The 10,738-nt window shown below is 43.4% G+C and overlaps 1 protein-coding gene across 1 annotated transcript; it reads right to left on the bottom strand.

Annotated features, from left to right (window-relative positions):
* Positions 1 to 1,699: 1,699 nt before the first annotated feature.
* On the bottom strand, positions 1,700 to 10,407 carry LOC139466959 (uncharacterized). The gene is made up of 5 exons (XM_071248676.1): positions 10,385 to 10,407; positions 7,690 to 8,008; positions 4,994 to 5,048; positions 4,315 to 4,361; positions 1,700 to 3,021 (listed from the first exon to the last, which is right to left on the bottom strand). The coding sequence occupies exons 1-5, from the start codon at positions 10,405 to 10,407 to the stop codon at positions 2,935 to 2,937; spliced, it is 531 nt and encodes a 176-aa protein (XP_071104777.1). The 3' UTR covers positions 1,700 to 2,934.
* Between the last annotated feature and the right edge of the window lie 331 nt (positions 10,408 to 10,738).

The following is a 10,738-nucleotide window of genomic DNA, read 5'->3' as shown; positions in this document are numbered from 1 at the left end:
TATCCCTCAGTATACTGTGTCCAAGTGGGGTAATCATGATTTCTCAGTGGGATAGCACTGTAAAATCAGCATCAGTCCGGATTTGTACAAGCAGCCACACACACACGTGAATGCACGTCGCTATATATAAAAGAAAATCTTGGACGCGACGTCAAAGCCCATGTCGCCTAACCTCACCTAACTTCAATTAATGCGGCATGGGGACCTATTCTGTCCGGACCGGTCCGCCCAGCAGGCTTTTCCGGATGTTTGTCAATCTCGTATCTAAACTGTCTGCATCACTTTTGTTCTGCTACTTCTCTCAATTAATTTCTAAACATCATGTGACTGTATAATTTTAACTATAAGTCTTTGAGCTTCTGTGTTCATATAGCAAGTGATGCAACCCCAACTAAAATTTTTCCAGCCTGATAACTGTCTAAAGCGTACTAAACTGTTTGTTACACAGGTCGGGTTAAGATATTCCATTTAGAGTAGGGCGACAATGTTTGAACACTGGTATATTCCGTCAACCTGCACCTGGTTGTCTCGAAGTAGTACGTTGCCCGAAAGGCATGTACAAATACTCCGTCAATGTCGATTGTTATATGGAAGTGTATTTTATTGTTTTATTGCTTCTGTTGAGATTCAATAGACGCTCATTGCATTGTGTTTGGACAGTGATCAGTCGTCAGGAAGTTACTATATGGAAGTTCTGGAGCTGATGGACTGGTAAGGGCATGTGTGGAACTTTCCAGTAGCTGATTAGACTATATAAGGGGACAAGAGCGTATTTACATATATCTCACGCATTTCATCACATCAAGACCAGCTTTCGTGTGAGGATCGCTCATCATCCCTGAATCTATGCCTGATCCCATCTCAGCTTGACCACTGTCGCCGCTGGGAGAATATATATTATTATCACTGACTTTTGCTATCACAACTGTATGACACTGACTACTGCCATCATATTATATATTGTCATTGAATATTGTACTGCCACTCTGTTGTGTACTGCCACATTATTACTGTAACTGCTGTGCAGTAATTTGTACTGATTTGCCAACTTAGTTAAGTTTGTAATACATTTGTTGATTGTTATTACTTCTTGGTTTTCGTTCGTTTCACACGAAGTTCGTTTACGTACAGATTTTTGGGTTAACATTTTGTTTCAATTTGGGATTCGACACATAAAATGATATAATGGCCATATCGAGGAATCCTGCGTCACTGCAAGCTAGATGTAAGTGGCATGAAATGGGTTTTTACGTCTCCTTCAAGATTAATGCACTTATTTAGCGTCATGTAGCTGTAAGTAATACTAGTTTTATAGTACTAGCCCACTGAAATACTATGCTGCAGTTTTATATCTATACCCACTCAGACAGTTTACTGACTCCGAGACGACAGGGCCTCCTTTTATCGCCAAATGCCGAGCAGTAGGCAGGGAAACGGCAACCATCCTTTAACGTCTTTTGGTATGACGCGGCCATGGATCGAACCCCTACCTTCCGCCCTCCGGGCAGACGCTCTATCCATTAGACCAGGGAGGCGGTCGCAAGCTCAATGGAAAACGATCATGACAAATATATGTGTTTAATACGATTTCTGAAACCTGAACTACTGGTAACATGAATGATATGAGTGCACGATGGGCGATGGAGTAGACTAACATTAAGTCTCTGAAAACTTATATTACACAATATCCTTCTTGACTCTAATTTTTTTTTTTTTTAAATCCCTAAATCATTGGAATAGAGCTAGCTTGAGCTGGCTAGACTTGCTTTTGTATGCATTTCTAAGTTAATTTTTTTTCCATAAAATAAATTTATTCCACGGTCATTGTGCAGGACTAGGCGATGGAGATACACATGTTTATAACGAACACGCTTATAACGAACTGACGGATATAACGAAAGGTGTTTTGATCCCCTCCATTTCCTGAATCTATGCTGTATATATGCTTATAACGAACTACGGATATAACGAACTAAAATTAGTGGTCCTTTTGAGTTCGTTATAACCGTAGTTTACTGTAGTTCTGTATTAGTCATTGTCGAATTTCCTTCCTTGTAACGGAATGTGATGAACGGTACAGGGGTTAGTCATATATGTCTTCATAAATGTCAACACAGCTTCACACACTGGACACAGTCTTGTTGCAGTGAGAAAACAGATCATATTTGGGAGACTTTCAATTGTTCCTGTAATTGGTTTGACCAATGTGGTTAACGTCCCAGGTCTGCATCACTTCGGGTTTGCCTCCCTCATCAAGCTTGGGGCACGTGTGGCCTAGTCATCTAAGACGCTGTGCAGAGTTCCGTCCCTTGGGCACACCAGGACCCTATGATCGTGGGTTCGAATCCCAATTCGCCCCGATTATGTTTCTAGGTTTGTCAGCACCATACCCGAGCTCGTGGGTTTCACCAAAGTGGTAAACGTCTGACACCTGCATCACTTCCGGATTTCCTCCCACATTAAGCTGACATGTGAAATAACTAGATTGTTGTTTAAAGTGACGTAAAAACCCAAATCACTCACTCACTCTACACTGCCCGGTTCTGCTGTGGCGCTAAGGTGGGAACGCTCACATACTGTCAAGAACCGCATTGTTGCACATCGATGATTCGAATTTACAATTTCTCGCAATTAATTAATCGAATCGAAGTCGAATCGGAAGTGTCGAACTGACGTTTGTCTCATGCTGGAACCTTTAACTCATCACTCGAACTTCAAAACGTGCCACTTGCCACACATCCATTCCGACGAACGGGCTCGACCTCATAATGTCCGTAGCAAGAACACCCTCCACCAGCCACGCCTACGACGCACCTGCAAACACTATTGCACTGCCTGTAAGGTCTCATCAGTTCGCGTGACACTCGTTCTTCCGTTACCGTAGTGATATAGATGTTATCACATCAATATGAAGTCACTGCCCCATCTGCTACATCACTTCAGCAGGTGACGCCCGACTTGAATAGATGGAAAGTTGGCCGGCTGAAGGGGAGCCCGGCGTCTGGGTAACCTTGACGATGACTGCAATAATAATAATAATAATAATAATAATGATGATGATGATGATGATGATGATGATGATGATAATGATAATAAAATTACCAAACCCATGAAATAGCAATGAATCGATACCATGCGTTCTTACAGGAAACCGGAATAACAATAATAATAACAACAACAATAATAGTAATACTACTACTACTACTAATAATAATAATGATACTCTTACTACTCTTACTTCTACTACTACTAATAATAATAATGATGAAGATAGTGGTGAATATAAAATAAAAACAACAACAACAACAATAAACGACAACGACAATGCAGTGACAGAGCGTTAGACGCTGGGTCTACATGCTGATAACGCATGACACATTTGGAGTTAACTAACATTAACAGGACCACCCCAAGTATAATGTGAAAGCGCTGACCTGGAATTAATGTTGTTGAAAGTACTCAACTGCTAAAGTTAATTTTAATTCTGCGCTGCTGGGTGGTCGCACTTCAGATAAATTTTATCTCCTATTTATACCACTTCCGAATTCTGTTTCGTTACAAATTTCAGAGGTTATGGGTTACGGGGTTTAATGGCCGCGCCTCGCCTTTTTGCTCGAGTTAATGGCGCCGCCACGTGTTGCCTTTCTGGATATGTTTCCAGTCAACCGCCAAGAGTGAGTGAGTGGCTTTAAACAGTATTCCAGTTATATCACGTTGTGTCAGATTAGTGTGGGAGAAAAGCCCGAAGTGATGCAGGTCTCAGACGTTTACCACTTCGGTGAAACCCACGAGCACGGGTATGGTGCTGACAAACCTAGAAACATAATCGGGGCGAACCGGGATTCGAACCCACAATCATAAGTTTCTGCCGTGCCAAAGGGACGCAACTCTGCACAGCGAATCGCTGCGACTTAGACGACTTGGCCCCCATACCGCCAAGAGAAGGACACTGGTCATGGTTGCTCCAAAGCACCCCCGAACCCGCTTTGCACCGAACTAAATCCAATTTAGCCATACAGAATGAAAAGGGCGCTTTCGTTAATGTTTTGGTCCTATGTTTGTTAGTTGTTTAACGCCGCACTCAGCAATATTCCAGCTATATGACGGCGGTTTGTAAATAATCGACTCCAGTGATTGACATCATGAGCATCGATCCACGAAATTGGAATTGGATAACTATTTACGACAAGTACAGTTGCATTTTACGGCAAGCATGGGTTGCTGAAGACCCTTTCCTACCCCGGATCTTGACAGATACACATGAAACCGGCTTCTTAAAACTGTTGGAAATGTTTGAAAATATCTTGAACTTACATTGTACATTTGTCTGAAAGCCTCGTTCTCGCAAGCCCATGCGTTTCCTGTGGGGTAAAGTATGACAGTTATTCAAACTGATATGCAACAGCATGGTTAAACAAGGCTCCAGGAGTAGTGTCCCTTTGATGTACAAAGCTTGATCGGAAATATAATGCAGTCATTTTAGGTAAATGCTTACAGACCAAGAGCCCCAATGGGGCTGGGACGAGTCCAAATTCACTGCCCGGGTACCCACCCCGCTATTACCCGACCCTGCCCGGGTACCCACTGTAGGTCTCAGGAAATGTCTCAAAATGTCCGATTGGGAACATTTTTAGCATAGCCCTGGCAAAACGTATTTAGATACATGTATTAAACAATCTGGTCATTTATACACTGAAGTTGAATCAAGTTATACGAACATTAGTGACTTAAGTGTAACCAAAGAGTTCTAGATATGTTTTGTCATAAAACAATATATTACGTGACTAACCACGGGTCCGGGTAGTCCTGTGGGTACCCGGGTCCTACTCAGTACCCACCTGACCCGAGTACCCGAGTTACCCGTCCCAGCCCTATTTGGCACATACCTTATAACCGATTTAATTTTTATTTTAATTTTGAAATACTAAGCAATACATTGTTATAGAAAAACAAAAAACAACAACTTACTAAGTCGTGACTGCTTTCAACTCACCAATTTTGGATCTTGTGCGACGTAACTGTATTGATGAGTGACTCGGAAAATTAAACTGAAACAAGGATAGATTGTGTTTGAAATATATCCCAGTGAAAAAAGAAAACATTCTTAAAAAACAATCACAAGAATAATTTCTTTCGCAATTGTTTGGGTCGAAAATGGAAGAAACGTGCGTAAAATAACAGCGGTGTGGTTTCTGTGCAAAGTGTGTGAAGGAGTGAGTGAGTTGGGTTTAACGCTACTTTTAACAGTATTCCAGTAAAGGAGGAAAGCGCCAAGGGATGCAGGTCTCAGACGTTTACCACTTCGGTGAAACCCACGAACACGGGTATGGTGCTGACAAACCTACAAATATTATCTGGGCGAACCGGGATTCGAACCTACAACTATAGGTTTCTGGTGTGCCCAAGGGACGCAACTCTGCACAGCGAATCGCGGCGCCTTAGACAACTGGGCCACCCGTGCCCCCTTTTGTGCAAAGACGCTTTACAATTCTAAATAAAAAACGACTGAACTCCCCGTGTTGGGAGATATTTACAAATACTTCAGGAAGGTTATCTTCTTGAGATAATCTACTTTCTACAAGAGTCATAATCATCTTAACAAAACATTTATGTCGTCAAGGTAAGACAAAAACAGCATCCAAATCAAAAAACAAATAAACAATTAACCCGCTTTCCTTAATTTTACTTCTTACATATCCAGATATATACATTGTAATACATAATCAGACAATTGCAACACGGAAACATGTTTGATGAACCGATTAAAGTCATTTTATGTAGAAAAGCATTAAATATACCGTAAACAAATTCGTTTTAAACAATTCTGTTTATGTTTTACTCAGTTTTTTACCACTAAATGGGGTCAAGAGTGGTCGGAACTAAGGAACTATGAGGTGCTACCGTGCCAAGATCTTCTATCTGTGGGTTGTATTCACAGAGACCGCATCCGTGGTCTAGTGGATAGGGAGTCTGCCCGAAGAGTAGGTGGTTCTATTTCCGCTTGCGTCATACAAAAGGCGTGAAAATGTGGTACTTGTTGTAGCCCTGCCTGGCGCTCGGAATTTAATGTAACAAAACGGGGACTGTTTGAATCGGAGTATACTGAGTCTGAGTGGGTTATTTGTGTTAAACTGCGATATGGTATTTCAGTGGGATGGCACTATACAACCGGCATTAATCCGGACTAGTACAGGCACCCACACTCACACTCAAGCACGCACGTCGCTTTCACATAAACACGTTACCCGTGAAGATCCGGGTTGGACTAGGTCTTCACCAACCCATGCTTGCGGTAAAAGGAGACTATGCTTGTCGTAGGAGGCGACTAACGGGATCGGGTGGTCAGGCTCGGTGACTTGATTTATGCATGTCATCGATCCCAATTGTTTAGATCGATGCTCATGACATTAATCACTGGATTGTCAAATCCAGACTCGATTATTTACAGACCGCCGTCATGTAGTTGGAATATGCCGGCGTTAAACAACATAAACATATACACGCGCAATAATCTTTAGACGACGTAAACCCCATTTCTTACCACCTTGTATTCCCAGGTCTACCTGCGCCTGTCGGCACTTCCCTGGCACAGAAGTGCTAAATGCCTACCATTCGCTCACCTCCAACATGACGCCATGATATGACTAAAGTACTGTTCAAAGATACATCTTTCCCCTTTTAACTAATTGGTTGAACAGCCTAAACGCGACTAATGAGGGGTGAACGTACAAGAAGGAACAACCGTCTTATTTATCACGGCGGGTCTAAGCATCGTATACGTATTCGTTTCACAAGAGTACTTGTCTGTACTCTTCAGCAGTGTCAGTGATCCCAGTCAAGTAAATCATTTGAATAGTGAGTGAGTGAAGAGGGTTTAACGCCGCTTTTAACAGTATTCCAATAATATCACGGTGTGTCAGCTTAATGTGGGAGGAAAGCCACAAGTGATGCAGGTCTTAGACGTTTACCACTTCGGTGAAACCCACGAGCACGGGTATGGTGCTGACAAACCTAGAATCATAATAGGGGCGAACCGGGATTCGAACCCACAATCATAGTGAATTATGGCGGCTGGCCCACCCATGCTCCCAAGCACGTGGATAATATCTAGTTTAAAACAATTACTTCTCCAAGACACCTCGAACGAAACGTTTTCTTCATGTTTGTCCTCTGTGTTTCCATTGATAATACGGGGCGGTCGGGTAGCCTAGTGGTTAAAGCCTTCGCTCGTCACGCCGAAGACCCGGGTTCGATTCCCGATATGGGTATAATGTGTGAAGCCCATTTCTGGTGTCCCCCGACGTAATATTGCTGGAATATTGCTAAACGCGGCGTAAAACCATACTCACTCACTTACCCCATTGATAATACGTTTCCAAAATTGGTTAACACAAACCAGTTTGAGATTCGCCCTACAAAAAAACAAGTATTCGTTTGTTTGTTTGTTTGTTTGTTTGATGTTTACGCCGTATTCCAGTTATATGACGGCTGCCTGCAAATAATTGAGCCTGGACCAGAAAATCCAGTGATTGACACCATGCGCATCGATCCACGCAATTGGAATACGATGACATGCATCAACTAAGTCAGCGAGCCTGACCACCCCGATCCCGTTAGTCGACAAGCGTGGGTTGCTGAGACCTATTCTAACCCGGATCTTCACGGGTAGGTAACAAGTGACATACATACGTTGTTATAGGCGTGCAGGCCATAAAGAAATATCAGCTCTTCCATCATCTGTGCCTTCTCCCTCCGGGAATGGATACAGTCATCGCTTGAGACGCGTGACATCACTTCCTGTCGCTTCTTGAGGTTGTCTCCGCACAGCTCATACCCAGCAATGCTGAGAGCTGATTTAATCCGGATGTCGGAGCGGGTGGACAGACTTGACTGGCTTCGCCGGAAGCCGACGGACACGGCCTGAATATACGCTGGATCTGCTGTGCCTGAAACATGGAATATATGCGTTCGATTGTTTGTAGGAGCAGTGTTTGTTTGTTGTTTAATGCTGCGCTTAGTATTATTCCATAATCAAATCTGGACCAGACAATCCAGTGATTGAGATCATGAGCATCGATCTACGCAAATAGGATATGATGACATGCGGCAACAGCGAACCTGACCACCCGATCCCGTTAGTTGCCCCTTACGACAAGCATGGGTTGCTGAAGACCTATTCTAACTCAGATCATAACAGGACGTTTATATATGTAATATAGTCGACAGGAACATGAATTTAGAAGAATATGAACGAGTTATGGTGTTAGGAAAATACTGATGATTACATTCAACTAAGGATTGGTTGATGTCTGTTTTACATCAATTGGTCTTCAGCAACCCATGCTTGCCGTAAAAGGCGACTGTGTTTGTCGTAAGAGGCGACTAAGGAGATTGGAGGGTCAGGCTCTGTGACTTGGTTGATGCATGCCATCGTATCCGTAAAAGGCGACTATGCTTGTCGTAATAGGCGACTGACGGGATCGGGTGGTCAAGCTCGGTGACTTGGTTGATGCATGTCATCGATCCCAATTACGTGGATCGATGCTCATGATATTAATCACTGGATTGTCTGGTCCAGACTCGCTTATTTACAGACCGCCGTCATATAGCTGGAATATTGCTGGGTGCGGCGTTAAACAACAAACCAAACCAAACCGTATCATGATGTCAATCACTGGATTGTCTGGTCCAGACTCGATTTTTTACAGACCGCGGTCATATAGCTGGAATATTGGTAAGTGCGGCGTTAAACAACTGCCAACCAACAACGACCAACTTTACTCTAGGTGGGTAGCCTATTGGGATGTGGCTCATATTTTACATCAACTACCTTCCCATGTCAGGGTAAAACATGCCATATTGTAAATAGAAATCAGCTATGATACTTTTTATCCGTGCAAATTCAATCTTCCGAAGTTTATTTATGTACGCGTGAAACGCTGTACGGAGCTTAGGAATAACGTGACGTCACGAAACAAAATCGGGGCGAACCGGGATTCGAACGCACAATCATAGGTTTCTGGTGTGCCCAAGGGACGCAACTCTGCACAGCGAATCGCGGCGCCTTAGACGACTGGGCAACCCGTGCCACCGAATACGCCCACGAAGTATCGACGCTTTGAACAGTACTCAGTTATACAATGGCCTGTCTGCTTCATATTGGGGGACAGCCCGAAGTGATGTGGGTCCTAGGCGTGAAGACCACTAATCATTCAAAGCAGGAGTACTAATTAGGTCAAATCTGTCATTCGAAAGAACAGTCAGCGTATCCTGACATGATCAAGAAACGCTACTCCTGACAGCGAAATGCTTTACATGCAGAACAATGAACCGCCGTGCGTCCTGTGAACGATGGCTAACGACGAAGACATTGTCTGATCTTATCGCGACTGCGCGTTTGCTATCTGCTGTCGATGTCGCGTGTCTCGCTGGCTATTTGTTTCTAACATTGTCACAGTTCATTATTGATCATCATCGGATAAGGATAATCCCCTGACTGCACGATTCTTGGCAGGGATTACAGATATTGGTTGAAGGATCTGTCAAACTGACTAATTGTTATCTCAATATCACAACGACGATACTTTGCTGCGTTTCAGTTAAACCAGCAGATACTGTTCTTATTGAACGAGACCCGTGAGTGAGTGAGTGAGTGAGTAGGGTTTAACGCCGCTTTTAACAGTATTCCGGTTATATCGCGGCGTGTCAGCTTAATGTGGGAGGAAAGCCCGAAGTGATGCAGGTCTGTGACGTTTACCACTTCGGTGAAACCCACGAGCACGGGTATGGTGCTGACAGACATAGAAACATAATTGGGGCGAACCGGGATTCGAACCTACAATCATGCCCAAGGGACGCAACTCTGCACAGCAAATCGTGGGGCCACGACTGGGCCACCGGTGCCCCCACGAGACCTGTGAAGATCCGGGGTAGAATAGGTCTTCAGCAACCCATGCTTGCCGTAAAAGGCGACTATGCTTGTCGTAAGAGACAACTAACGGGATCGGGTGGTCAGGCTCGCTGACGTATTTGATGCATGTCATCGTATCCCAATTGCTTAGATCGATGCTCATGATGTCAATCACTGGATTGTCTGGTCCAGACTCGATTATTTACAGACCGCCGTCATATAGCTGGAATAGTGGTCAGTGCGGCGTTAAACAACGGACAAACAAAAAATCTTGTTGAACGATTGATATACGTTTGTTGTGGCTCATAGGCTAAACAGTGAAGGCTGAATATATAGAGAGAGTGTTTCACCCGAGTGTCTTTTGTTAGCAAATAGATCAACACGAGTCGATAAAGGTTTCAAACGCCGACGCTGGCCGTTATTTAATTTGATAAAAGTTTGAATTTGGGGGCTGATAGCTTACTATACGCTCACCTGTCGCGAACACCTGATATCATCACTATTCGATGGCTTTTAGCAGAGATTTCTACTGAATATAGAAAGGGTTTAATCGCTTTTATTTTCTCCATTATGATGACGTCACGCTATGGTTTTTTGCAGTTGACTCTCTGCCAGGAATTCCATTGCCATTCTGAAAGTGTATTTCTAAAAAGTAAAACTGACGCAGCTATAGGCCGTCATGCAAAATTATAGATAGATTATATATCAACCATAAAATCGTTAAAAATCAGAGAAATCAGTCGAATCTGTTGATTCAGGAAGTAGAATCAATTCGCCATTCCGGGGCTCTTTGATTCTCCTTGATTCAACAGATTCGAGTAATCTCCA

This window comes from Haliotis cracherodii, unplaced genomic scaffold (genome assembly GCF_022045235.1).
Source record: "Haliotis cracherodii isolate W230 unplaced genomic scaffold, xgHalCrac1.p SCAF_19, whole genome shotgun sequence".
In the NCBI taxonomy this organism is placed as follows: domain Eukaryota; kingdom Metazoa; phylum Mollusca; class Gastropoda; order Lepetellida; family Haliotidae; genus Haliotis; species Haliotis cracherodii.
The sequence above is the reverse complement of the archived record's forward strand: the minus strand, read 5'-3'. Positions and strand labels throughout refer to the sequence as shown.